At 48.5% G+C, this 25,660-nt stretch overlaps 10 protein-coding genes across 10 annotated transcripts in view; 5 read left to right on the forward strand and 5 right to left on the reverse strand.

Moving 5' to 3' along the window:
* BDV37DRAFT_283071 (uncharacterized protein) overlaps positions 1–441 on the forward strand; it is a gene marked incomplete at both ends in the record, with an annotated part of 1,180 nt that extends 739 nt beyond the window's left edge. Inside the window, one exon of the mRNA XM_032087213.1 lies at positions 43–441. Coding sequence (XP_031941587.1) covers positions 43–441 — 399 coding nt within the window. The remainder of the gene's footprint in view (positions 1–42) is intronic.
* Positions 442–900: 459 nt separating this feature from the next.
* BDV37DRAFT_117297 (carotenoid oxygenase family protein) lies at positions 901–2,837 on the reverse strand. Its single transcript, XM_032078511.1, has 2 exons — positions 2,611–2,837; positions 901–2,556 (listed from the first exon to the last, which is right to left on the reverse strand). Exons 1-2 carry the CDS (start codon positions 2,674–2,676, stop codon positions 958–960), a joined length of 1,665 nt encoding a protein of 554 aa, XP_031941588.1. The 5' UTR covers positions 2,677–2,837; the 3' UTR covers positions 901–957.
* Positions 2,838–3,228: 391 nt separating this feature from the next.
* BDV37DRAFT_117295 (C2H2-type zinc finger protein) lies at positions 3,229–4,279 on the reverse strand. The gene is made up of 3 exons (XM_032078510.1): positions 3,879–4,279; positions 3,769–3,823; positions 3,229–3,694 (listed from the first exon to the last, which is right to left on the reverse strand). Exons 1-3 carry the CDS (start codon positions 4,012–4,014, stop codon positions 3,289–3,291), a joined length of 597 nt encoding a protein of 198 aa, XP_031941589.1. The 5' UTR covers positions 4,015–4,279; the 3' UTR covers positions 3,229–3,288.
* A 316-nt stretch (positions 4,280–4,595) lies between these two features.
* On the reverse strand, positions 4,596–6,649 carry BDV37DRAFT_294111 (putative MFS transporter; the record flags this gene model as incomplete). The annotated part of the gene is made up of 8 exons (XM_032089575.1): positions 6,327–6,649; positions 6,155–6,266; positions 5,872–6,089; positions 5,763–5,807; positions 5,369–5,711; positions 5,259–5,321; positions 4,999–5,203; positions 4,596–4,947 (listed from the first exon to the last, which is right to left on the reverse strand). Exons 1-8 carry the CDS (start codon positions 6,543–6,545, stop codon positions 4,596–4,598), a joined length of 1,557 nt encoding a protein of 518 aa, XP_031941590.1. The 5' UTR covers positions 6,546–6,649.
* A 5,710-nt stretch (positions 6,650–12,359) lies between these two features.
* BDV37DRAFT_294113 (aminotransferase class I/II-fold pyridoxal phosphate-dependent enzyme) lies at positions 12,360–14,502 on the forward strand (the record flags this gene model as incomplete). Its single annotated transcript, XM_032089576.1, has 3 exons — positions 12,360–13,844; positions 13,908–14,050; positions 14,116–14,502. Exons 1-3 carry the CDS (start codon positions 13,076–13,078, stop codon positions 14,500–14,502), a joined length of 1,299 nt encoding a protein of 432 aa, XP_031941591.1. The 5' UTR covers positions 12,360–13,075.
* A 1,183-nt stretch (positions 14,503–15,685) lies between these two features.
* Positions 15,686–17,277, forward strand: BDV37DRAFT_248045 (YeeE/YedE family protein). Its single transcript, XM_032081947.1, has 2 exons — positions 15,686–16,291; positions 16,347–17,277. Exons 1-2 carry the CDS (start codon positions 16,004–16,006, stop codon positions 17,055–17,057), a joined length of 999 nt encoding a protein of 332 aa, XP_031941592.1. The 5' UTR covers positions 15,686–16,003; the 3' UTR covers positions 17,058–17,277.
* Positions 17,113–18,642, reverse strand: BDV37DRAFT_117346 (glutaminyl-peptide cyclotransferase family protein). The gene is made up of 2 exons (XM_032078513.1): positions 17,311–18,642; positions 17,113–17,175 (listed from the first exon to the last, which is right to left on the reverse strand). The coding sequence occupies exons 1-2, from the start codon at positions 18,507–18,509 to the stop codon at positions 17,169–17,171; spliced, it is 1,206 nt and encodes a 401-aa protein (XP_031941593.1). The 5' UTR covers positions 18,510–18,642; the 3' UTR covers positions 17,113–17,168.
* On the forward strand, positions 18,634–19,907 carry BDV37DRAFT_117336 (uncharacterized protein). The gene is made up of 3 exons (XM_032078512.1): positions 18,634–19,016; positions 19,073–19,231; positions 19,280–19,907. Exons 1-3 carry the CDS (start codon positions 18,776–18,778, stop codon positions 19,693–19,695), a joined length of 816 nt encoding a protein of 271 aa, XP_031941594.1. The 5' UTR covers positions 18,634–18,775; the 3' UTR covers positions 19,696–19,907.
* BDV37DRAFT_117355 (putative histone h1.3.) lies at positions 19,908–21,157 on the forward strand. Its single transcript, XM_032078514.1, has 3 exons — positions 19,908–20,217; positions 20,281–20,576; positions 20,658–21,157. The coding sequence occupies exons 1-3, from the start codon at positions 20,119–20,121 to the stop codon at positions 20,926–20,928; spliced, it is 666 nt and encodes a 221-aa protein (XP_031941595.1). The 5' UTR covers positions 19,908–20,118; the 3' UTR covers positions 20,929–21,157.
* A 222-nt stretch (positions 21,158–21,379) lies between these two features.
* BDV37DRAFT_248047 (mismatch repair ATPase MSH6) lies at positions 21,380–25,495 on the reverse strand. The gene is made up of 5 exons (XM_032081948.1): positions 25,033–25,495; positions 24,924–24,965; positions 24,696–24,867; positions 22,261–24,641; positions 21,380–22,207 (listed from the first exon to the last, which is right to left on the reverse strand). Exons 1-5 carry the CDS (start codon positions 25,354–25,356, stop codon positions 21,518–21,520), a joined length of 3,609 nt encoding a protein of 1,202 aa, XP_031941596.1. The 5' UTR covers positions 25,357–25,495; the 3' UTR covers positions 21,380–21,517.
* Between the last annotated feature and the right edge of the window lie 165 nt (positions 25,496–25,660).

Genomic DNA, 25,660 nt, shown 5'->3' on the forward strand with positions numbered 1-25,660 from the left:
GGGGTTCGTGATGGAGGAAGCTGATTATGTGGTTTGCCGAAGGTTCCTTGGGCCATCGCCTACTCCAAATGGTACCACCAGTATATGGACTACCCGATCCAGGCCTTGACTGCCGCCATCAAGCTCGGGGAATACACAGTCACCGATCGTGGGACGTACCTCACGCTCAGCAACACGGACAAGGATCTTGCGGACCAGCTCGAGATCTACAAGCGCGGCGATGAGTACGAGGAGCTGCTCAACCCAGCCGATATCATCACCTCCAAGGACTCGGATAACAAGGAACTGGCGCGGGACTTTGTGCAATGGGTCCTCAGTGGCGACGGCCAGGATGCGATTGCAAACTTCCACAAGGAGGATGGATACTGTCTGTACAAGGGATTCCCAACCAATGATGGTGAGGATGTTGAGGCTTCGGACTGCAAGTGGGAACTGAGCTAGATGATGATCTGGTTTGTGGTGGATGGAGGCTAATAAGTAATAACACATCTAAGCTATCTGGGTGGGGACACATAGATACGGAGGAATATAAAAATAATCCTAATCTAATGCTATATCAGTGCATTGTTCTAAATGGGAGGCCGTTGCCACTATTTCTGTTGATATTAATAACTTCCTCATACATGCGAATTATACTTGTTGATAACCGGAGTCTTGCGTGATAGACGCTCACTCTCTCTTAGAATCAAGAGCAATTTACTTCTGAGATAAAATGCTGAAGGTCTCTCCATCATACAAGCTGAGCGTACCTACACAGCACTTCAGAGATAGATACAATCGAAACCTAGGAATTACATGGAGAGAAAGTGAATTTTCACAATGTAAATACCAGGCTCTCCATTGATAAACGCAAAACCATCATATAAACGAGCGGACAGTGGACATCCAGCCTTCCACCCCAAGCGAGAATAAACCAAAAACAAAAACGAACAAAACAAAGAATAAGGTTAAATGAGGCTAGTAATCACCAGTTGGCGCTCCATTAAGAGGAATATGCTGGCCATGGAATCCAAATCCAACCGGTCCGTTAACATGCGCTCTGCCCAGTTCTTTCAATGTATGAGCATCAAGGCAAAGCAGATAGCTTTTACCTGAGTACCCATCTAGAACCACGCTGAGGAGGACCCCGTCGTCTTCTTCTAAGCCGTCCGGACGGGGAACAAAAATCGGCTCTCCGGGGGATTGGGCGTGGTGATTCCACAGAAGCGTCTCCTTGGTTTGGCTGTCGAATTTGATTATTCCGTCGAAGAAGGTGGATTCGCCGCGGTCTGTAATGGCGTATGTGTATCGATGCTTCTGCGTGACCAGCTTTGGATTCATAGTTGGCAACTCGGGAGAAAAGGCTTTGCAGGACATCCACTCGGCTGCCGCAGTTTTAACCTCGGTGCTAGGGCTGGTGGGGATATCTGAAAGACGGAAACGGGCGAATTCCGAGCGGGAAGTGTCTTTCTTTAGTTGGGCATGAGCTTTCGCTTCGGCCGATGAGGAAACAAGCTTCTCATAGTATAGAGTATGCAACGTATCGGTGGTATCGAATCTAACGAGTTCTGCTACAATGTCCACTCCGCTGCCACTTGCTGACGGTTCTTGCCAGGCATTGACCGTATGGAAACAGAAGAACGGAGGGCTCTCGTATGTAGCGACGAGCCCTTGGCCTTGGGTACGGTCCACCACATACCACTTGGTAGGCTGGGATGCATCGAATGATTGGATGGCTTGCAGGAAGCTGCCTTTCTCGAGCATAGTAGGATTGATGTGAGAGTTCCACACACACAGAATAACATAGTCCTTTGAGAGAAACAAAGAATGGAGATATGCAGGTGTTCCCTCGAACGTAGCAAGAATTGTAGTTTTCCCCGTTGAGGCGGACACATGGAAGACGCGGTAGGTAGAAGATTTACCAAAAGCGAGATTGAAATTATAAACATCTCCAGTTATCGGATCAGAACGTGCGTGGGATGCCGACATAAGCCCATCTAGGTCAGGATGTAGATCCTTTTGTGAAGCCAAACCGACAGGTTCAAGGGTGTCCGGGTCGATCTTTTTGTAAAAGGCGGAATCTGTCTTTGCATACAGAGTTTCCATCCCTGAAGAATTGGTCCAGCGCCCGCTACTCTGATCGCTTTCCTTCATGGCTTTATCGAGTCCTGGCATGTTGACGGAGAGTGTCACGCCGACGTTGGCTGAGGAGGGATCAGGGTTAAATTCGCTCTGGGCCTTCTGGTATACTGTCTTGCAAGGATCGCGCTTCTGACCAAAGCTGATTTTCCCAAGGCGGCCAGTCTTTCTCGCTTCCTCAATCAAGAAGTCCGTCGAGAAACGGGAATTGTAGAAGACTTTCAGGGAAGAGTGAGTGGTGTCTGACGCAACAAGTTTGAATCGATGAGTTTCGCTGAAGCCATCGAACCAGTGCGATACTTGAAACGTCTCCCCGTTCTCCCTGTCAACCTTATATTTGCCTGGTCCCGTGCGATAGAGCACACCCGCAGCATAAGAGGGAATGCAGCCGGTGACAGTGAGCTCTACAGGAGTCCTCTCCTCGTAGTTGGCATCAAACTGCCTATGGTCAGCATGGATATGAACAGTGCAAACAGTATCACTACTACTTACGCCTCGATCATTGGGCCAATTGTTAAAGTGAACTTGGGACTCTGTAATACCCGTTGCAATAGTCATCTTTTTCTTTCCTTCCTTCCTTTATTTTGTGCAGATATGAGTAAGAAGAGGATTGAAATTCAAGTATAGGGAGGAACCTTGCCAGGAGAAGATATTGGCAGGTCAAGAACCAATCCTTATATATTCAATGGCCTCCAAGGATTTGCAATAAATGATTAATATTCAATCGGCTAATGCCGTGGTAGTGTTCTCCGGCGTTAGTTGTGGAGGTAATCCGTCAGGTCAAGAGTGTGGAGATGTGACGATCGTATCCACACCCCATTCCCCCGAGGTTTCTTGGAAGCACGAACACCCGTAATCCTAATAAGTCATTACATTGCAAATGCCATTGTTGAGGAGTTCACATGGCATCACTGCAGATTCCAAGAAAAGAAGAAAGGAAAAGGCGCCGAAAAGATCAATGCTTGCAGAGTTCATTGGCATGACAATAAACACAGGGATAACTACAAGAATTGAAAGGCGCCGAGCAAGACGCAACGTACATCCTTTCTAGGCATGAACTTTTGGTTTACCTCGGCGAATTGGCCTTAAATATAGTTGTCACGTTTGTGTAAGATTCGAATAACCCTGTTCTCTCGGGCAAACCCAAGCATTGTTCGTAAGCAACGTACGCTATTGAAGCCGTCCAGGGTTCGGCATAGATGATACTCTCCCTGAGCTAACTAAACGGCCGTAGGCTTCAAACCAAGCGTCTCTGCCTGGATAGAACGTCTGGAGCCCAAGGTCCCAGGTCGAATGGTTCACGCTATGGTTGTCGCTCGGTTGGCTTTGTTCCTGACTCGAGTCGCTGGATCCACCTTGCAAGGTCACTTCCTCACCTTGATGGAGGCGCTGGTAAGTGCATATTCGACTGCGGATGCAACACTCCGAGCACGGAAGCTCTCCACTACATGACTTTTTTGCTTTTGCACAGCCATCGCACGCGTGCTTTTCTTTGCCACCATGGCGTGGTTCTGGGATACACTGGCCAGATTCTATCCGAGCGGAACATGACTTCCAGTGGCGCCGCAAGGCATCCCTGTGGAGTATTCTGCGTCAGCATCGCTAGAGTTTACCTAAAAGCCCTAAATGCGGCGAGAGCCAAGAACGTACCCTCGTTTATATGGCGAGCCACAAAACTCACATTGATAAGGTCTTTCTGATGTGTCTTTTTACGTTTAGCCAGCTACGTAGCTAGGGAAAGTGAAGGTGGGGTCACGTACGTGTACCTATATGGCGTTTGAGATGATCGTATCGCTGAAAATCGGAGAAGCAAAAGCGACATGACCATAGACCGTTTAAGTTTCGGTGCTCCACACTTGCTGTGTTCTGTGCCTCAGCGGGTTTGCTTCGGATCATGATTGGTGATTTGTAAAGTAACCGATTTGATCAGATATCTGCGAAGGCGTGGACTGAGTCTTTCGGGGATACGCAGTATGGATAGACCGGGGGAGCGAACCCGCGTCTAAAAGCATGGAGCCTTCTGGATCGATGATATTTAAAATGAACAATTACCTGTAGTCCCTGAGGGATTAGTCCAATAGTAGCCGAGGAAGATGTGGTTCAGCCGATCACGCACAATGAAGATATTACGAGGGAGATAAGTTATAACAGTGGAAGCGCGATGGGGCGATCATGTTGGCTAACAAACATTAAACAGCCCGGCGGCATTCCTCCACATCCGAAACCCTATCGGCCTTCCTCTCATGTGATTGGCCATAGCCCCGTGACATGGACCCAATCAGAAGTTACCTCTTTTTGAAATCCTTCATCCTCAGGCATCCTTCACCATTCTGATCAATAACATGGATGGCTGGTTGATAATGAGCATTCAGAACTCATAACATACACAGTCTTCGCGTAGAGGTTTAATGTTTCCATGTCAATGTAATTTGTCTCATCATGAAACAAGAACAGCTACTTTGTTCATTAAGTATAAACTAAGAATTGTTGCCTGTAACTGCTCCCCAGATATATGCTGCCCAACTTCCTAATATAAGAAGGACTAGGGCGCCGAAGCAACATAGCGAGATCCACCAGCTGCGACGTGCATGTGTTACTAAACTGCGTTCCCTCATACGCTCGATAATCTCAGGGCCGTAGGTAAGCCTCTTCTTCCGAGTCCATTGCAAAAGGCCCAGTTCATCGGTCAACGTGGCTCCAATAAAAATAGCCAGTCCAACTACCACGCTGCACACTGCTAGAAAAAGATATACGCGAACCGCCCGGCGGTACGAGTCATTGTCTGCGTCTTGGAGTGCCCCCGTGATTATTCGCACGATGATATTCATTCTGCCAGCGGGTCAGTCCAGTTCTCGTTGATACGGATTATAACAAACGTACGCATTATTCATGGTCACTTTAATTGCGTATGCAGATCCAAACACAGATTGGTGCCAAAGAGAGGTACGGATTCCGTCGATAATGGTGGTTGGGCCCAAGGCAGATGCAATGGCATATATGCCAAACGCTGCGCCAGTACCTGCTTCGGACGAGGCAAAGTTCACTAACGTCATGCATAGAAGCATACCGGCTCCGCAAACACACACTGGTTCATAGTGAGCTTTGTGGGCGGTAAGATGTAGTCAACTATTTGTACTTACTAACAGTTGCCCGATTTCCAGCAATGTCGATGAATGCACCCAAACAAGGCACTAGAAAGAATCCTATAGAAGATTAGCACGGGTAGGTAGAAATGCCTGAGATTACTTACCAGAGTACTGCGATAAGGCACTGTACCAACCAGCCTTGATCGAGTCGACGTTGAACCGTTTCTCCGCGAGTTCGGTTGCATTCTGACTGAAGACGAGGGCAGCACTGGTTTGGAACAACGAGAACGCCAGAATACACCAAAACATCCACGGCAGTTGAAAAATCTTCTTGAGCTCGAACTTTTTGTTCTTCTCAGTCAGAACTTCTCGTGTTGCCTTGTCCTGCCGACCCTGGTAGTGTCGATTGCAATAGCGGCTGTAGAGCCAGAAAACAACGGTTGCGGCATTGGTGAACAGGTTCATAAACACTGACGTCCAATATACCCAGGCAAAATTGCCGGTGTTCTGTTTCATGGGTCAATAAAGCTTTAAATATAATTAGGGGACAATACTTACTTTAGCAATTGGATTTGCTGTCGATTTGCCAACAAAGCCGCCAATCTAAATAAGTCAGTTTAGCCCTTTTTCTGAATCTCTATTGTACAGAAAGTGATGAGAGATTTACCTTCCGCATGGCTAGTTCAAGTCCAAGCGTTGAAGCAAAGCCGTTGCTAGGGGGAAACCACGACGAGAACATTTTGTATTGCGCAACTTGCGTTGCGATATCGCCCAGCGCCAGAATAACTCTTCCTCCGACCATGAAATTAAACGACCGAACAGTAGTCGCGGCGGCAACTAGAATGGACCCGATCGTGTAGACGACATTACCGTAGATAATCATTTCTAAGTTGATCAAACGGGATATTAGTTCGCGCTCGTTCCCCTAGGTCAAGCATAACTCTACTCACCGGCACCTCCCACTCGGTCAGTGACAATGCCGCTACCCAGCATGAGCAGAGTCACCATGAAGTCTTCGCTTGCTTCGAGGAGAGAAAACTGGGTATTCGAGATGTGCATTTTCTGCATTGATAGAAGTCAGGTCATGTTTGTGTCGACAAGTGATGTGGGCAAGGTACATACCTTCTTGATGGTGCTTTTCATAGCACCTGTTACGCCAGAGCTCCATGACGAGCCAAAGCTAATACAGGAGATGAGCAAGACGGCGATCAACTTAGCCATCAGCGGTGGTGGCTGTTTTCCATCTCCATTGTCGTCGGTTTGCTGGTCCTGAGCCGGTGACGAGGGTTTAACAGGTTCGTCAACTGTAGCCGTAGCGATCGGCTTCTCAGGAGCCTCCATGGTAATATTCCAGCTTTTTTTTCAGCTAAAATGTGGTTCTCTGCTTTGGGTCGAGAGCCAGAATAACTCCAGTGATGCTCTGGACGTAGAGGAATCGACCAGACGACGAGGGACGCATGACGAATCGACTAAGTATTTATTTCGAAGATCTAGAAGTCCCGGAATGTGGCGTGGCAGCGAGCGGCCAAAACCCGGTGGACAAGTTTATCAGATTAGATATTAGTGGGCTTGGTAAGAATGGCTAAGACGGTATTTCCCCGGTGTGTTAATCTAGAAACATAAGGGAGAGTAATTGGCCCTAAATGTTTTGAGAAACACCTAAGTTAAACTTAGTGTGAGAATTGGCTCCACTGATTCGTTCTAGGGTAGAGGAACCCGTTGATTGATAAGATTAAGCGCACGGAAAGTGTCCGAAAGCCAACTAAAATAAACCACCTGAATCCTGATAGTGGGGTGTTTTTCTTTTCTTTCCTTTTTTTTTCCCCCCTTCTCAACCAACTTAAAAGCACATGGTCTAGGTCATTCCACGGAGTTGACTTTCCCTGTCAAGCTCAGATACTCACTGAAATCTAACTGTACGAGCAGACTGGCATACTGAGTCAGTCTACACAATGTCATTGCACAGACAACCTTACAGGATGTTCAGCGGCGTTGAATGGCTTTTAAGACATTGACCCCATTCAGCCACCCTATGCAGCCCACCCTAGCTCCGAAAGCCTACGAGGGATCCCGAGAGACACTAGGGAGTAGGGACCCAAAACCCGGCGGACTCTTTAAGCCGACAATACCCGGCTCCTCTACCGGTCCACGTTCCAGATCCACGTGCAAGATTTCACCGATCGTGATGCATTCTGATGTATTCTCCACGTGGGCTGCCATCCACCTGACACGCCTGGTTTTGAGTAAACTCAACTCTAGTCTTCTTCAGCGTGTATGGTATCGGCGATCATATCAGATTCTAGTCTGGTTTGGAATGCACAGATCAACACTGCCCAAGGCAAATGGTAGCCCTATAGGGCTATATGTATGAGTTTCACGTATTGAAAACCTCAGTCTCAGTGATAAAAAGGTCACGTTTCGCCATTCGTAATAGTTCCTAACTGTTTAACACTACAAGTTCGGAATGCCCGTCCGCTATACATGCCCAGCTTTCTATGTTATCAATTTCCATTCGGAGCTACAAAAGATTCATGCGGACGTTAATCTTTTTCGAGGAATATCTCCCGAGCAGTGAGTAAAATATTATATCATCGTTACCTGTGCAAAAACGGCCCTGCATTGCATGTGGAGCCGAGTGTTGGTTGATGAAGCCTCCGCTGCGGCTATGGAAGAGCTCCACCCTTATGACAATAACCCCGATAAAAAGCCGAGAAGAGTTTGAAACAACCCGACATGAAGGCCTATATCGGGGGCCGTTAATTCACTCTTGAATACTCGATAAGGCAGCTATTGTCTTCGTCTTGGTCCCCATGGAGAAGTAGCACCTGGAATCTGGTGTTTGTGTGAGGCTATGTAAGTGTATCACGTATAGCAGTGAGGCAATACAATTATCTGGACATGCTCGAGAATATATAAATTTACCATCTAATGGGATACCTGGCTAGCACATCCATTGATTGCGTCTGATCCTACATTTATAACTATTGCAAACCAGAATGTACTGAAGAACTAGGCTCTGGAAATGGTGTCAAATGGCAACTCAAGTAATCAGAACGGTAAGTAGGACTTCTTGTAGGAGATCCATACCGCGGGCCCCCTTCATACCCATCTTTGTACGGCCATAAACTGTGAATATCAGGTAGAGTGATATGTCCTGCCCTTGCTATCATCACTACCGATATCAAGCGCCTCAGTATGATTAACTATTGCTAATACCAGAATAGTTGGTGTATGGTCCAGGGCCAATTCCTAAATAAGTTGCAATCTAATTAACCTGATTCTGGAACACCACTGTGCCAACCTCTAATAGCACAGCATGCTGGAACTCAGTCTCCTTCGGATTCCGGTAAGCTTTACAAGTACGGGGTATATCAGTTTGGGTTTGCTGGCGATTCGACAAGCTTAATCAAGGATGAGTGAACTCACCATTGTAGCTGCTACGAATCCCGATGTTCTACGACGTGCGAGGTGTTGGTATAGCCATCTGAATGTCAAACATTCGTTTACTAGCTAAGTTTGCGTTCGAATTAGGTCTTCTTTAGGCAGTATATTAGGCCCAATAAGGGTGGTTCGGATGCATTGGCAACAGATCTGACTGGAAATAAACAATGGGAGGGCTGCGGCTGTTGTAAGAGAATATCCCAGTCTGAGATAAACTTCGATGCTGACCATGGCACTCAACATGAGCTTTTACTAACGTCAATGTTATTTCCACACCGCTTCACTATCAGCAACATGGAAGAGCAGGAATAGTGTGCCCAATTGCTAGCCGGGACTCAGAGACTGAGAGCTGGAGTTCAATGTCCTTGGTTTCCCACATATATTGAAGTACCGATTCGAACGTGGATTGGGAATCTAATAGTTCTTCTCTTAGCCCTGGACCACGCTATCAAATCACAAAGACCTATTCTCAAGACAGCTGGTCTAGAATGATTATCATGTAGATTGACGGTGCCTAAAATTGAATCCTTCCGCGAAATAGTACCAATGAAACAAAGCCTCGTATTGCGCCAGTTGAATGAGGACCCACTTACACGTAGTATAGGCTCCAATGGGTAGCTTAATGTGTAGAAAGCTCTTCTATATCTTCCTTTTCCAATTTGGCCGTCTTTCCTAAATTACATACATCTAATCTATTCTCAGTCAGGTGCATAGCGCGACTCACACGAAGGCGCACTGACTAGTAGTTTCTTTTAGCACAAGTTACGGAAACACCAGCCAGCCATACAAGAACCCGTGAAGGGTCCAAGGCTCATTCGGTTATTTGACATGGATGTTCCATGTGCTTTTTTACAGGGTAGCGTTTCAGTTGAACTTTCCCAACAGTCACCCAAGCATAAGGTTTTGAGGCTTCATATGGACGGATAATTATCTTCGCTCTGTGATACGCACACTCTTTTGGATACTCAATGGCTTGGAATTGCCTCCAACATGAGCGCTGCCAAATCGGGTGTTTGAAGTTAGAGTTCGTACACCCTACTCCGTACATATAGATGAGATTAGCTTTCCTTGGTTTGAGGTACAAATTCTGCTCGGTGTGTTGAGAACAAGAGATCACAAAGTACTCATGGATTAGAAACCTGATCTGAAAGAATACGCCGTACGTACCAGTCACATTGACCCGCCTTCGCATTTTCCAGGAAACATAGATGCAGAGGGGCTAAATACCTTATTCTTAAGCCATAACGGGACAGCATCGACTTGTATCGTCCAATATCAGCAGTGGCTTATTGTTAATATGGTAACGTCTCACAGTGAGTACAAAATTTTCATAACATACAAAAGATCATATTGTTTGTCTCGAGCCGGAGGGTCCGACATTTCGATGCGGAGTCTGCGTCATGCAGATATCATGATGGCTCAATCCACCTCACACATAAGACGACTGAGTCGGGTGGAAAGCCGTCCACCTGGTGAGACAACAGGACTTCTAAGTCGGCATATTACCTCAATTTCCCCGCTTGGAGGTTGTCGGATGGACCAAGATAGTTCAATCCATTCATTTATGCATCATCCGCCTTCCTGTTACGGCATGCGGCGCAGTGAACGAGCAGCTGTAGCAAACCTTCTCCTCCAGGTGATGTGAACAAATGGTTCTCCTACTAGCATCGAACGAATCACTGTTATACCAGGGCGATTGTGTTGGAATAAGGTTTTGGAGTACGGCTACGAGTCAGTCATCGTCCATCTGGTCGCCGCCTTATTATGTTAGGACAAGTCTGTGCGCCTTCCAATCGCAAATTCTCGCAAGTCGATGACGAGAGTCTCGTATTCACTTGGAACGATCCCCTGTATGGAGCATTCCAAGGCTTGATTGGCGACTGGGTAACTTCCTCTCTGTTGCTTTCTTGTGAGTGTTGGGAATAGCCTCAACGTTTGATATGGTCGGGTACGGTTCGGTTGTGTTACCACCCAGTCTTAAACCTGTCGGTAAAAGTATCTGGAAACTCAAAACTGGCGGAAAAGTCATCCAATTCGACCTCGTCTTCTCAGGCTGGGTTTTGAACAGAAGCCCCTTATACCAACTAAGTATGAACCGCTATATACCTCTTGATCCAAGAAAACCTGCTTAATAGCCCCGGTGCGGTCGCAATGTCTGGATCTGTGCTGCTACGTGGGTCACGAATCAGAATGTTTCCAAGTTCCTTTGTTCTCACTAACACTGCCACTCAAGGCTTTCATGGAAAGATTTCCAAACTTTGGGACAGAATGGTGTATGGGTCGAGGGGTGTCCGCTGGAGTCTGAGAGAACCATATTCACACATGGCAGCACCGCAGGAACGTTGGTCTGCATATACTTTCTGTACTTCTAGACTTCTTGCACCTCCGAACCACCCAAAGATCTCTTTGAGACACACCGTCAGCCCTCTCCAGTGTCTCTCATTTTTTCTTTTTCTTTTTTTTTTTTTTTTTTTTTTTTTTTTTTTTTTTTTTTTTTTTTTTTTTTTTTTTTTTTCATTCTCCGTTTTGTATTCCTTTGCTTTGGTTCTCTCCTACCATCCTGTATAAATGAACACCGATGGACTGCCGTCCACTCAATCCTCACATACAGATACTTTCTTGACATGGTTTAGATAGCTTTGTGTCATGAACTTCCTCTGTACTGAATTATTCTTACAGAAGATGATGCTCATATAATATCGAGCGGGAGTATTGATTCTACGCAGCACCACCATCTGTGACAATGATCTTTACTCTACTTGCCCAATTAAAACGGAGTGGATTTCTGGAAAAGCATACTAGTATGTGGGTGGGATGGAACTGAATGCGGCTCTCTCAAACGCCGGTCAATCGATTGGCCAGTATTTCCTGGACACAGATCGTTCTCAGCGACTCAGCAATGACAACGAAGAGTCGATCTCGGGCCAAAAACTCTCACGTCATCCTCATGAGACGGCTTCGCATTCCTGTTAAAAAATTGGCCCCGCACCCTGTTGCTCTCGTAGGGGTGGACTCGTCGCTCATGAGAGTCTCCAGTGGCCATGTATGGAATTGTTCTATTGGTTTTCCCTCATTGGTTGGATGAAGTCCAAGCCCATGTAACGCAATTGGAACGGCGCCAATTGGTGCTACCTGGATCAAAATACTTCGCCCGAGCCCGTCGGTGACACCGGGCGGAGCTCGCGCTAGTTACCTACATGGATATTGGGATCTAGAGGCAATAACATGACAGGGCCAGCGGAGCCTTCCTCAGTGGGGGTGTGGTCAGTGCAGGAGAAGGTGTCTAGACCTGAGATAGTTCGGTGCCTACGGGGAATTGAATCCGCCTCCCGTTCTTCCTTGGTGGCCACAATCGCAATGGCCGAGAAGGCAACGCCTGTATAAGTTGGTGTACCAGGGGACCAGGTGGGGACATTCTTCCAACGCGCCCTAGACACCAAAGCATAGGATCCCAGAATAGTGGCTCGGTCCTAAAATTGGCTATCTGCAGGTGGCCTATCACGGCTGCCAACTGAACAGTGTAAGTCTATTGATGTGCAGTGCCGAATGGCGATCTCCAAATTTTATGAACCATGATCCTAAAGTGTCCTTCTACGGTCATATGCCACCATTATATGATGTATGGTTAACCAATGACTGTTGTGTTGCTTCAGGTGTATCTGGTTTACTTTTTTATATTCCCGCCGGACCCCGGTGCACTGTCAACAATGGTCATTTGACATCACACAATGACCGAGTTACTTCCATAACTGGAAGTTGATACGGTCTGTATTAGTTTTTCATGTGGCCTCCATGATAGAGTTATTGGCTCCTTGCTTAGTGGAGGAAAAGACGGTACAGAATTCGCCAAAACTTCGGTTTTTCCAGTGACACGCACTTTGGCCCCGGTCAAACCAAGTTTCCTATGACCTGGCTTGGACGAATGCGTCATGGAAAGACTGAAAAGGTTTCACTAGATGGATCGTGTATGTCCCAGCGCTGGTGGACCCTTTGTACCGGGATTTGTGCCCATCTCGAATGGGGTACAAGACCAGACTAACTTTCGTCTCGCTCAGCTGGACTGTTCCATTGCTCCCATGAATGTGGCAATGAGTTATACTGTGGTTCTAGCAAGGCAAAGATTGGCCTCAGGAGCCGTAGTTCCGCGGAGCCATCGCTTTAGGGACAATACCCTCGTTTTCAGGGTGGGTGCTGGAAAGTGTATCCAACTACACGCAGAATTCTGTACGACAATGCATGCCGAGGCCACAATCCAGTCCCAACTGTGGCGGCCTCCAAAGGAGCTATAAAGCATAGCCTGGTGCCTGTTTGTTCCCCGTTTCAAGTTGCTTCTATTTTTCACTCCAGTTCTGTTTATGGCACATTCTTTCTGAAGACGATCTCTTACCATTTAGAGACACATCATATTAGAAAAAGTCTCCAAGCCCACAATGGCCCTTCCGTCTGCATACCGCGAGAACCTTGAAGCGGCTCTAGATCCCAGCCGCCAGAAAGGCCAGGTCTTCAAGCTTACAGCTCCAGCTGATGAGCTTGGCTGTGTTGATTTCGGCTCAAATAACACCCTTTCCCTTGGCGGGAGTGCAGCCACGCGAGAGGAGTTTCTCCGAGAGCTTGCACGGAATCCCAACTTTGCTATCGGAACCGGTGGCAGTCGCCTTTTGGGTGGAACCACACACTATATCGACGAGCTCGAACGAGATTTGGCCCATTTCTATAATGCCGACGAGGGCTTGATTTTGCCCTCCGGATATGAAGGCAATGTTGCTATTCATGCGACTCTTCCGCAGACGGGAGATGCCATTATTCACGACGCAAAGATCCATGCCAGCACGCGGGATGGCATGCGTTCGTCAAAAGCACACATCATCCGACCATTTGCACACAACGACCCACAGTCCTTGTACGACGTGCTCGAAGAAGTCAAGTTACTGGAGCCAGCAATTGCCGATGGACTTAATACCGTCTTCGTGACGATTGAATCAATCTACAGCATGGACGGGGACGTGGCGCCCGTGGCTGAGATCGTAAACGAAGCGAAACGGGCCTTGCCGAAAGGTAATCTTGTTATGATCCTGGACGAGGCTCACTCCCACGGTATTGTCGGGCCAAGTGGAGCTGGTCTAGCCTGTCAGCTGGGTCTAGAGCACGAGTTTGCTGTCAGGTTACACACATTCGGCAAGGCCGTCGGAGCGGGTGGTGGTAGGCTTCCTCCACATCCCCGGTACTTTTATGCTGTGCCAACCTCCGACTAACCAATCATAGGTATTATTCTCTGTGACGGCCTGATTAAACGATATCTGGTTAGCCATGCGCGGAACTTCATGTTCACCACGGCTCCGGCCTTCACTTTCTTTGCCACCATCAAGGCTGCGGTCAATGTCATGGTCAGCGAGGAGGGTGACTGGGTAAGCTTGCATTCTCCACACAGCTGGTGGAGTTTCCCAAAGCTAATACACAGTAACATTATTAGCGTCGAAAGCAACTTCAAGACCGGATCTACCACTTCTATGACCTCCTCTTCCACCATCCTCAGTGGGAACATGTTCGACGATCCGGAATCCTGAGCATTCCCACCACTGAACATTTTGTCAAGGGTTCTTCATTTCTTGTACCCATCATCCCCATCATCACACAGCCAGGCTATAGCCACAAACTCGAAAAATGGCTCCTAGACCGCGGCATGCACACGCATGGAGTGCGGTACCCCGTTGTGCCTATGGCGAAGGAGCGGGTTCGAGTCATGATGCACGTTGAAAATACAGTCGACCAGATTGAAGCGTTGGTCAAGTCGGTCATCGAATGGGGGGACCAGTATGCGCCGTCCCTGGCTCCAACTACCATTAAGTTACGGCTGTGAGGGGAAAGCTATACTTGTGTGGATGCTAAGAAATTGTACAGAGGTACACTGTATGAACATTATCCGTGATATTATCATTTTATTCGGAAAATGGTTTACGTACAGAAAATGTTTTGCTTCTGTCTCAGTCTGACTGTCCTTTCACAACTACACCTTTCCATACCATTATGACTATTATCGTTGTTATTAATGTTCTCTTTTCCTTTTCTTATAACGCTCTCATGCTGTATCAATCAATACATCCCAACTGCAAAGCACATCGAACTACTGCCGGTCTGCATATTGGACTGTTTGGACTGTTCAACAGATTGTCTGTTAGACTAGGTATGACATCACAAGGCTTAAAGAAATGCATCATGATACAGCCTGTAAGTATATATATACAGACCCTTTAAAACTGTAGTATCATGAAATAGATACAACCACTCCTCCCACACATTCCTACACCATCCCATCTGCCAACATATAAGCACGAGGCCCACCAGAACCAACACCATAGATTCCACTGTCAATATTCCGTGACAATAAACTTCACTCCCTGGACCACGGCACTTCAAATGCAAGGGACGGTCAATCGGCAGTAAGAAAAGAAACAGTCCAGACCACGCGTTCGCCGCGATCAAAATCCACATTCATGCAGAACAAAGACCAGACATCGGCGACCCCATCCCGGCCGATACGCCCAGTCGCCGTATATTATCAAAGCCCTTCATCCATGAGTATGAGTGAGTCGCCGACCCCGGATTCCATATCCGCGTCGCCAATACATCATTACAGCGCGATTTCAGAACCCCACGGTCTCATTGGCCCAGACCATGGAAAGGCCGTTATGATGCGTTTGATTCTCGCCCGAATCAGGCGACCGGTAGCGCCGATCCTAAGCCCGTTCGGGGACCACCCGATACCGAATGCGGACGTGCAACTTATCCCCTTCAAGACGTGACCACGGGAGCGAACCTGTCAAAAGACAAAGATTCCTGCAGGGACGGAACAAAAGTACTACCGTTGGACTACTACTAGTCTACTTATCGCACCCTTCTGGCGATGGTGTAGTATGTGTGCCCTCCGGGATGTGAGAACAAGGTCCTTGAGCATGAGGAATGTTTCTTTTTTGTTGTTGGAATCCCTCGGGGGATATTACTTATGGAACCTACGGTTAAACTTTTGGTTTTCTTATTTTTGATTTTTTTTTTTTTTCCCTTGCTCTCGGGGACCACAAGGGAAAGGTTGACGCAATGGCAGTAGAGGGATGGATCGCGGTGGTCCCCGAGTCAGAGGAGCGAAATTCTTTGTTCCCGATGGGAAGTTGTTTGTTAGGATCCTGCTTGTCTGGTGATATCTTATTTTCTTTATCTTGGGAGGTTGTGCTAGGTGTGCGAAATGGATTCCTAGCATTCAATTCTTGGGCTAGCGCTGCGAATCTACCGTGAACCTTATATGTTTGTCTTGAAGAAGTTGGATATCGTACAATACCATTGTTGGTGATTCTTGCTTTGCGGCCATGTTTACACCCGTACATACGTCCCTGGGCGCGCTGCTGCTCTTTCAGAGTTCCTCGGGTCTTCTTCTTCATAATGGCGCGGTTTTTGGCATTTCGTCGCTTCTGTCGGGGTCGGTTTTGCATCCCACGAGAGATAACGTTCCCGTCATTGCTGGGTTGTTGTCTAGTGTCATCCCGGTTTACCTGTTCGTGCCTTCGTTGATACCGCTGTATCCGCCGGGGCCGAACTCCTGGGCATCGGTGGCGTCTACGCTCGCGACGGGTTTCTTGCTGGGCTGGGGGACAAAGGTATGAAGATATGACTTTGGATGCAGAAGGCAAGCTAACAGAGGACACGAACTAGAATGGTCGAGGCTGTACATCTGGCCACATGCTCTGTGGTGTCTCCCGCCTATCGCCGCGCTCCTTCATCGCAACAGCTATCTTCTTCACAACCGCTCTGCTAACGGCAAATTTGGCCTCGGGGGGTCAGAACATCCCGCCTTGTGCGTCCGGAGTGCCCTGTTACACTCCCGTATATCCGTCAACAGCGGAGCTCATGTTCATGATCGGGACGGCCGCTCTCACATTCATCACCAACTGGTTCATTGTGCCCCGGAGAATGGATAGATCAGAGAACTCGAGAACGCTCTTCTCTTATCTGGCAGGGCTGCAATTCGGCATGGGTCTCTTCTTCTCCGGAATGGCAAACCCAGCGAAGGTTTTGCGTTTCTTCGCCTTTCCAACCGATTTAGCCCGTTTCGATCCTTCGCTGGCGCTTATAATTCTCTTTGGAATCGGGCCGTCGCTCATTACTTTTTTGACCGCGAAGCCGGGACAGAAGCTCGACAGTCCGGATGGCGAACGGGCAAAGCCCACATTGGCAGATGGTTGGAGACTCCCAACAGCCACGGTGGCGGACATTGATTGGAGGTTTGTCGCCGGTGCAGTGGCCTTTGGGGTTGCTTGGGGGCTACGGGGAGTGTGTCCGGGTCCCGCGGTGCTTCGTGCAGCCCTGCAGCCGGCATGGGGCCTTGTCGAAATGACTGGGTACATGTTAGGAAACCTGGTATAGATGGCGTGAAGCCGTTTCCATTTGTTAAGAATTTCTACAGATGACGGCGAAAGATGTGTCAGGTTGGTCCCTCAGAGACCGGGCGAAAGGATCCCGGCAGGGAAATCGCCATTAAGAGCTATGCGACACGAACATCAGCACGATTCATCATGATATAGAGCTAGAAGTGCAACATATGTATCATAGACTGTACATATTAGGGCCTGGGAAGGCAGTATATAAACCACTTGGAATTAATCTTGGTATATCTTACAGCTCGGTTTTCTTGTTCAAACGTTCAACGTTCTTTGCGGGCGTCGCTTCACCGCTGGGTTGGGGCATGAAACCCTCCAATTCCATCCACTCGGCCGCGAATGCTGTAATTAGCATGCTCCAGTCTTCCACAGTTGCTAGATCCAGATGTTCGCCATTATCCGGTACGCCCTTCTCATTATGCCACACCACTGGAAATCCCTTGGCGGGATGAGCGTCGATGAGATGCAGAATTTCAACACCACGTTCCAGGAACGGCAGATGGTCATCCTGTATGCCGAGAAAAGTGGTAATGTCATGCTCCGACTTGGACTTATCAATGAACCATGCTGGATGAGATGAATCAACAGAAGACTTGAACTGTTTCAGGTCTCGAAATCGCTTCTCGAGTTGAGCAAGCTTCTTATATGCCCAATGTGTAGTTGAGAAATAGGACTGGATAGTTGGACTCTTCGAGCCGAGGAGATCTAAAAGAACGAATAGAGATATAGAAGACAGAGGGGTCTTGTAGATCGACATAGCAGCGTTGACCTCTGAATCCCAATGTTCCGCGAGCGAACGCGCCCCGTACAACGAGTCAGTTGCGGTCCATACTTTAAATGCCTCCTCTCCATCCAAGAAGATGACCTGGATGCCTTTTTGCTCCTCCAACGACGAGTCAGTGTGGCCCTCTGTTTCCATCTTCTCCCACTTCTTTGTTAAGGCCGCATCAATACTCCTCATGGAGTGCATAATCATTGCGCAAGGGGCGGCGCTGTCAATTGCCCCGATAAAACCCTCCGGCGAGTATTTACTATCATAATGCGCAACGAGCGTAAGCCTTCCAACGTCGCCTGGGGCTGCCCACGGAGGGTCACGAGACGCAATGAGATTGACGAAGGGAACTTCCTTTCCTTTCGATACAGGCGTTGTCGATGTGGAGTTCTGAAATTGGATATTCCAGCTTGGGAGGGTCGTGCGGAAGAAGTCCGCAAAGTGCTGGAGAACAGCCGCAGAGCCCGCTGTCCCGGAGACACGGGGTATTAGGATAGGCGCTAATAGCGCTCCATTATCGATGTCGAAGTCATTGTTCGGACGTGGAAGGGCATTGAGTGTGTTATCGGAGATTTCCTCGTAGGCTTGGCCGGCAAGCAAGAAGTACAAGAGTGCAATGCCTATCGTAAGCAATGGGCGGAAAAGGCCACCGTTAGCAGGAGACATGGTGAGGTCTGAGTGCTAGCAGGGGTCACGATCCCTGTCCCAGCGACGACCGCAGAGAAGCCCGAATCCAAACAGATCCACAACAAAGGAGCGAGCATAAACGACAGCTTGGGGGAAAGACAGGGATATTTAAAGTTGCACTGCGCCGTAGACAGAAAAGCTGGCCTGTCGTCAACACTGATCGGCGCCAAGGCCGCCGCGAGTCACGTTCCGGAGATCATCCGCATTCCGTCATCTTTTTCGAATGCGACAACTCTTCTCGCTCAATGCAATTGTTCACGATGAGGCCTCAGATCTTATTGCATCCGCAATTGCGCACGTTGCTTCCCCGTGGTGTGCGGAGGGATCTTAACAGCACGATATTCTCTCGGCTGAAGACGACTCAACCCCCGTTTCGACTCTCCAAAAATGAGACCCCGACTCTGAAGTCAAAGGAAAACAATGCGACAGCTACCCGGAGCTCACCACAGTCGGCCACGACACACGCAAAGACGACTATTCGACGAGGTATGCTTTTTGTGGCAAATTGCAATTGAAACATTGGTCCTGACGGAGTACTACAGGTCCCCCGGAGCGCATATTGATCTACCATGGCGGAACGGGCAAGACAATCTTTCTGGGGATGTTGCGGATCACGACCATCTTCCTTTTTGGTGTGTCTGTCCTGGTTGTCGCACCCGCATTTGCGGCCGATGAGTTTCCATGGTATCTAGCTCCTGCTGGTAAGATTGATTCTCTGCCCTGACGGTTCGTTAGCTAAACATGCACAGTTGTTGTTGGCGGAGCTCTCCCGATGCTTTTCGTTTCCTATACCTCTGCTCCATTCGTGAATTTCGTACACCTCGCTCTCCCTGCTTTTGCTCGGCGTTCAAAGGAACATACGCTTCAATATGCGAAGAACCTGCCTCCTACAGCCACATTATACATTAACACCATGAAGTTCACGACGATTCCTCGACAGACCGAGGTGCGACTGGGGGATTTGGTTCCTGACAAAGCCATCCTCCGTCCAGTGAGCTTTCGCAATAAGAACCCTGCCCCCTTGCCCTGGTGGGCAGGAAAGACTCTACGGCAATTTTACGCGGCAGAGAAGAGTCAGCCTGGCAGAGAATCAACGACATTCTATCCCGAATTGTGGGAACATGTATACAAGCAGATCCAGAAGAATCCCTTACCAAGGAAATGAGGCTGAAGAAAATATCCTGTTTTAATATGACTGTAACATAAAGATCATGAACCGCTAAGATTTGGGTGGTGACTGAACAATTCACTACTGCTGCTCTCGCTAAAGAATAAGTCTTCGCATTCACTTCTAACCATTCACTCCTGCTGCACTTCTTCCAGAAACATTCTGCCCATTTTTGCTGTGACTTTCTCTCTTCCTTCCACGAGGACAGTGTTTCTCTTTTCCCCGTGTTTCTCGTTGGTAATCTTGTCTCTCCTCACTTTACAATCTCCCATCTCCTCACTCTGTTAATCTCCCCTACCTCTCACTTTTCCTACCCCCAGCTCCATCGACTCTACACTTCTTCTCTCAACATTCTACCATCACCTATTTTCACCATTCACCTGCACCCAAGCATCAACCATCTACGTTGGAACCGCCAATATGTCCAACAAAGTCAAGTCCGACACTCTCCTGGGTCTCACCAATTCCGAGCAGAAGATCCTCCTCCTGAGCATCCTCTGCACCGACGAAAGTAACAAAGTATGTATACCCTCCTCTCCCTCCAAGACCAAAACCAAAACACTAAACTGACTGGAACTCGAGCTTGACTTCGACAAACTAGCCCAGTACGGCGGGTACAAGAACCCAGCTTCAGCTAGTACAACATTCCGCAACGCAAAGCGCAAGCTGAGCGACTACAAGCCAGAGCCACTCACCTCCGCCGAGGCCTCTGCAGCCAATACCCCCAAGAGGGGCCGACCTCCCAAGAAGGCCGCGGCCGCGGAAACCCTAATGGCTGCCGACTCAGAGCCCGCGGAGGAAGAAGCAGCACCAGCGCCTAAAGCGAAGCGCCCCCGTACCACAAAGAAAGGCATCGCACAGGTGATCAAGAAAGACTCGTATGAATATGCCCCTACCCTGTTGCGCACGAGAAGTCAAAGTGAACACCGCTAATCAAGAGGCGAAATCAATCGCAGCAGTGAAGACGTCATTAAGTCTGATCCCAGTCCCTCCAAGGCTAAACCCACGGGTAGCATCAAATCTGAGGACAGTACTATCGAGGAGGAATGTTCCGGTAAAGAAGAGGGTTCGATCAAGGAGGAGGTGGAGGCTATTAAGCAGGAACCGGAGGGCGTTTACGACGAATGCAAGACCGAGGACGAGACCCCCATGACCAATGAGGAGCTCGATGCTCAGCTCGACGCGATGTACGAGGCTGGTATCAAGACTGAGACTGAGGGTGGTGCTTAGGTTGTCTTCTTGGTATCTTGCTATGACGGGTCCCATGAAGGACGACGGGGTTATCTAGTTATCTTTTGTTTCTTTTCTCATCGGCAATAGGCTACTATTCGGTGAAATGGGTAGCGAGAATTTGGATTGGTGTTGCTCAGGATAGGAAGATCTAAGGATCTGGTATCTGGTGGTCTATCTACACTGCGTTACTTTGTTCATAAAATTCAAAACAAAAAAAACTCCGTTCCTGCATTTTAGTGCTATGGATACTGTATGTATAGTGTCAAGAATCAGCAAACTTTTACAAGGGATCTGCATTCGGTGGTCGAAATGTAGTGAGAGATGGAGAACAATGGAGAACAAAGCAGAGAAGAGACAACTGTCCTTCTTAGGAGGTATACTCAAAGGTCATTGTAAATAACAAAGAAGTTGTCTTGAATTTAGTATTCCCTATATAACCACTCTACTCAATTAAGATCCCGATCAACACATTATAACACAACCCCGAACTCCGGCCAGATACCCCCAATTTATAAAGAACATGCCGTGGCTGACTCGATCAAACACTGAATGAGTGAAACCCAGAATATAAGGTAGCAAACATAAATCATAGAGCTTCAATGGCCTTAAGGAGTACGTCCAGGCCTCTGTCGGTGATTTCGTGCTCATTGGCGTCGGAGGATTCGCGCAGGGCCCAGGCGACATCGCTCCACCAACCCAATCCAATGAAACCACCACCTTTCCGTCGTTCAAGGCTCTCTTTGAGACGACTTGTGTGTTCCCATTGTTTCGCGGCAACCTCCGCTCTCTCAATGACCTTGCTGGAAATTCCGCACATAGCGGCACAATGCATACCGAAACTACCTTCGGCCACACCATCTTCCAGTTTATACAGGAACGTGACACGTCGCTCTTCGTCGTCTACATGGATCTTCATGCGTTTCGGTGTGATCTCGGGATGTCCTTCAAACTCAGCTGCCAGGGAGTGGTAGTGGGTAGCGAAGAATCCCAAAGCTCCGATGTGCGTAGCAACATGGTGCAGTACGGCTTGGGCCACGGCTACTCCGTCGTATGAGCTGGTTCCACGACCCAATTCATCCAGGATAACCAAAGATCGGGGAGTCGCTTCGGAGAGGATCTTCTTCGTTTCGGAAAGCTCTACGAAGAACGTCGACTGGGCAGCGAAAATATTGTCATTCGCGCCTAGACGCGACATGATGCGGTCGACCGGGGTCAATCGCGCAGATTGGCAAGGCAAGTAGCAACCGATCTGAGCCATAATAACGGCGACACACGTCTGCAAGGTAACGAGTCAGCGAATTCCAGTAAAGATCAGAAAGAATAACGTACCATCCGAAGTACAGTAGACTTTCCGGCAGCATTAGCACCGGTGAGAAGATCAATGTTAGCACAATCGCCTCCCAATTTGACGTCGTTTGGTATGAAGTCTTCGACAGAGGAGAGGAGGCAAGGATGGCGTAGCTCCTCAAATTCGAGTACACTTCGCTTATCCTCAACAAACACGGGGCGGCAACTTGGTTGTCCCAGAGATGAGGAGGCCTTCGCAAGACTTATCAAGCAGTCCAGCTGCGAGATAATCTTGACTGCTGCCAGCCATGTTGCATAGTGTTCATCAAACCGGGCATAGAATCGGCCAGCGACTTCTTTCACAATCTGACTATGCGTCTCTTGGGCTTCCTGTAACTTACGGATGATCGTCCGAAGTTCAGGGAAATAATACCGTTTCACTTGCTTAGTTGCTGACATCTGGTCCCAGTTCTTGGGGATGTTCTTTACCTTGATCGGCACCTCCAATTGGTAGATCTCCTTGCCGTTGTCACGGTAGCAAATGGCAGTAGAGCCTAACTCACGACGAACTCGCTTCAGAAGACTATCAAGCTCGTTGTGGAGTTCTTCGATGCAGTCTTGGGAGTTGTCGAAGTCTTCTTCAACGCCTCGTTTAGGTACTAGAATGCCATTCTCCCTTGCTTTGGTGTGGTCGAATGCTGTTTTCCAGTATTCAAGCAACTCATTCAGATCCGGCATCGCACTTATCAGCTGGCCAATAACGCCTTCTCCGGAACCACTGTCCTTGAGAAGACTCACGGTGTATTCAATTTGCTCGAAGCCCTCCAGCACGCGCAGGAAGTCCTGAGCCTTGCAGTTAGCAGCATGAATCCGGGAGATCAGTCGTTCCAAATCAGGCATCTTGGTTAATTGTGAAGAAAACTGGTCCCGGATGCTAGGATCCGCATTAAGGGCATCAACAGCATCCAATCTGGCATTGATCTTCTTCGCATCTATCAGCGGGTGGCAAACCCACTGTTTGAACATGCGCTTGCCAAATGGGGTGATGCAGCGATTCAAAAGCTGGAATAGCGTCCCATCAGAGCCTCCATCAAATGAGTTCGCAAAGATTTCCATGTTGATAAGGGTCTGGCCATCCAACACTAGGCTAGAAGCCTTCTTGATAGGATCGTATGAGGAGAAGTTGCCGATTGTTATCAAGTCACGGTCAAGTTTCAAAAGCCGGAGATACTGTACCAACGCCCCAAAGGCCGACATCACTAGTTCTTTATCCCGAGCGGCTCGAAGAGCTTCCGGCCATGCCTTCAGGTTGTCATCGTCCTCGGAAACAAAGTACTCGCTGACATCTAATTCCTTCACCGTAATGTCCGCTTCCCAGAACTCTTTCCCAGGCTTCAAGTGGTTCCAAATGGTGGTGGGGCCTGTGTTATTCTTCAAAATGCGGAGTGCTTTTTGTGAAATTGTAGACTTTTCGAGGAGTAGTTCTTGGGGGCGAGTCTGGGCAACGAACGTTTCAAACTTTGTCATGTCGGCATCATCGACGAACTCTGACAGGAAGAATTGGCCTGTCGCAGTGTCAACGAAAGCTAGCCCAAATGCAGGAGAATCCTCTATGATGGCTTCTTTAATAGCAACGCAGTAAGTAGACATATCATCCTGCAGCATTGAGCCCTCAACCAGAGTTCCAGCAGTAAGGACAGAAGCCAGCTCTCTCCTGATGACCTTGTCTTCTTTGCCCCCTTTCTTGCCATCTCTCTCGCGCATTTCCTTGCCAAGGGCGGATTCTATCTGGTCGACGCGAGCAATCTTGTATCCTTTGGCGACAAACTGATTGGCCCAGTGATCCAAACTCATTTCAGGAACACCGACCATGCGCATGTTGACGCGATCCGTAAGTTTGAGGTCGAATAACTGGTGTCCAATGGTGGCATCATTTTCATAAAGTTCGTAAAACTTTCCCTTCTTGAAAAACACGACCGTATCCCAGAACTTCTGCTTGATCTCCCAGTACTGTTTTTCGAAGGGTGAAAATTTGGCCCAAGCCAGTGGAGGTATATAGATGGTACGAGGGTCGTAGTCAGGGTGGCCCGGGGAATGACCATCTATATCCCGAATATTTGCCAGCCAGGCATAGCGTTGCTCTGGCTCTGTAACATGAGCTTTCTGTTTGATTGCACTAGATGGGCTCTTCGACTTCACAGAGGCTGTTCGGCTCTGGCGAGGCTCAGCACTGTCCGGATCGTACGTCCATTTCATCGCTGAGCCAGAAGACGCATCCGGAATGTCCAAGTCCAGATCTTCCTCCAAAGATGGTACTGGAGGGACAGATGAAGACTTGGGCTTTGTTTGAGTTGGCCTCTTGCGCTTCTTCGAAGCCTTCACGTCCTCATCTGAGTCATCCGCGACGATAAAATCATCCATATCTGAAACAGTCAATGCCTCTCCAACTGCAATGGGGGCGTCTGAGATCAACTAACCTTCATCCGAGTAGCCCGCATCATCTTCAAGCTGTTCAAATTCATCGTCGCTCTCGGGAGATAGCTTTCTTCGCTTAGATACTTGACTGCTTTTCCGGCCCGGGCGGAATATCTTTTCGTCGTCATCCTCGCCTTCCGAATCGGACTCGACGTAGTTGACCTGTTTTTTAGACTATTGGTAATTAGCATACGTTATGAAACAAAAGTCCTAAGGACATGGTATCTTACCCGTCGAGATGGTGAAACGGTCTTTGTATCATTGGAAGTCGCCTGTCAATCCAGTGAGCGAAGCTCCATCGGCGTCAAACATGAGATCGTGTCAAAGCGCTAATCGTACCTGAATATGGCTTTCATCCTCCTCAGGCTCAACTAGATCACTACTCGGCACTGGGCTAAGGTCCGCGAGCTGTGGGAGACTCTTCTTCTTGTCGCTCTTCACGGAACCTCTGGCAGCCCCGCGCTGCTCCGATACCCTCTGAGCAGGCGACGAAGCTGGTTCAGCATTGCGAGCAGTAGATGGAGTCGATGGTGATGACTTTTGAAAGAAACCTAGAATTGACTTCTGATTTTTCATGTTCTGAGTGCTAGAAGTAGTTCGTTTAAGCACTCCAGAGGGAGGCGTTGCAGCCGGGGATGAGGATGCGGGCGGTGCTTTTGCCATTCTGAATTGATGGTGGTAAAGATAGAACTTTGAAACTCTATTAGAGCATGTCGTAGAGACTGGGAACCTATTCGACTCGGACAGATAGGGGTAAGGACAATGTGACGCTCTTGCGACAAATGCAGGTGCTTTCCTGCCGGGCGGAAAGTCGATCTATCAATCCGTCGAAGGGCGTCGCGCGTCGACGCGTTTAGTGGTTCTCCGGTCTTCATTCCGTCAGCGCCTCAGGCATCAAGGGTCGTAGACGTAGCTTGCCTGAGGGTGTGGCGGAAACGGTAGATCCGGAGTGATGCGCATGGTCTGG

The sequence above is a fragment of the Aspergillus pseudonomiae genome, assembly GCF_009193645.1.
Source record: "Aspergillus pseudonomiae strain CBS 119388 unplaced genomic scaffold BDV37scaffold_32, whole genome shotgun sequence".
In the NCBI taxonomy this organism is placed as follows: Eukaryota; Fungi; Ascomycota; class Eurotiomycetes; order Eurotiales; family Aspergillaceae; genus Aspergillus; species Aspergillus pseudonomiae.

Excerpts from the sequence above, each read along its gene's own strand:
- BDV37DRAFT_248045 (XM_032081947.1), top strand. The coding sequence starts at position 16,004 with ATGTTTACACCCGTACATACGTCCCTGGGCGCGCTGCTGCTCTTTCAG. Across the intron at positions 16,292-16,346 it reads TGCTGGGCTGGGGGACAAAG|AATGGTCGAGGCTGTACATC; the intron begins GTATGAAGATAT and ends GACACGAACTAG.
- BDV37DRAFT_117346 (XM_032078513.1), bottom strand. The coding sequence starts at position 18,509 with ATGTCTCCTGCTAACGGTGGCCTTTTCCGCCCATTGCTTACGATAGGC.
- BDV37DRAFT_117355 (XM_032078514.1), top strand. The coding sequence starts at position 20,119 with ATGTCCAACAAAGTCAAGTCCGACACTCTCCTGGGTCTCACCAATTCC. Across the intron at positions 20,218-20,280 it reads GCACCGACGAAAGTAACAAA|CTTGACTTCGACAAACTAGC; the intron begins GTATGTATACCC and ends CTGGAACTCGAG. Across the intron at positions 20,577-20,657 it reads CAGGTGATCAAGAAAGACTC|TGAAGACGTCATTAAGTCTG; the intron begins GTATGAATATGC and ends CAATCGCAGCAG.
- BDV37DRAFT_117295 (XM_032078510.1), bottom strand. The coding sequence starts at position 4,014 with ATGATCCGAAGCAAACCCGCTGAGGCACAGAACACAGCAAGTGTGGAG. Across the intron at positions 3,824-3,878 it reads CAAACGCCATATAGGTACAC|ACACATCAGAAAGACCTTAT; the intron begins GTACGTGACCCC and ends AAACGTAAAAAG. Across the intron at positions 3,695-3,768 it reads GGCTCGCCATATAAACGAGG|GGATGCCTTGCGGCGCCACT; the intron begins GTACGTTCTTGG and ends AATACTCCACAG.
- BDV37DRAFT_117336 (XM_032078512.1), top strand. The coding sequence starts at position 18,776 with ATGCAATTGTTCACGATGAGGCCTCAGATCTTATTGCATCCGCAATTG. Across the intron at positions 19,017-19,072 it reads AAAGACGACTATTCGACGAG|GTCCCCCGGAGCGCATATTG; the intron begins GTATGCTTTTTG and ends GGAGTACTACAG. Across the intron at positions 19,232-19,279 it reads ATGGTATCTAGCTCCTGCTG|TTGTTGTTGGCGGAGCTCTC; the intron begins GTAAGATTGATT and ends AAACATGCACAG.
- BDV37DRAFT_117297 (XM_032078511.1), bottom strand. The coding sequence starts at position 2,676 with ATGACTATTGCAACGGGTATTACAGAGTCCCAAGTTCACTTTAACAAT. Across the intron at positions 2,557-2,610 it reads ATTGGCCCAATGATCGAGGC|TTTGATGCCAACTACGAGGA; the intron begins GTAAGTAGTAGT and ends GACCATAGGCAG.
- BDV37DRAFT_248047 (XM_032081948.1), bottom strand. The coding sequence starts at position 25,356 with ATGGCAAAAGCACCGCCCGCATCCTCATCCCCGGCTGCAACGCCTCCC. Across the intron at positions 24,966-25,032 it reads AGGATGAAAGCCATATTCAG|GCGACTTCCAATGATACAAA; the intron begins GTACGATTAGCG and ends CTGGATTGACAG. Across the intron at positions 22,208-22,260 it reads AGTCTACTGTACTTCGGATG|ACGTGTGTCGCCGTTATTAT; the intron begins GTACGTTATTCT and ends GTTACCTTGCAG.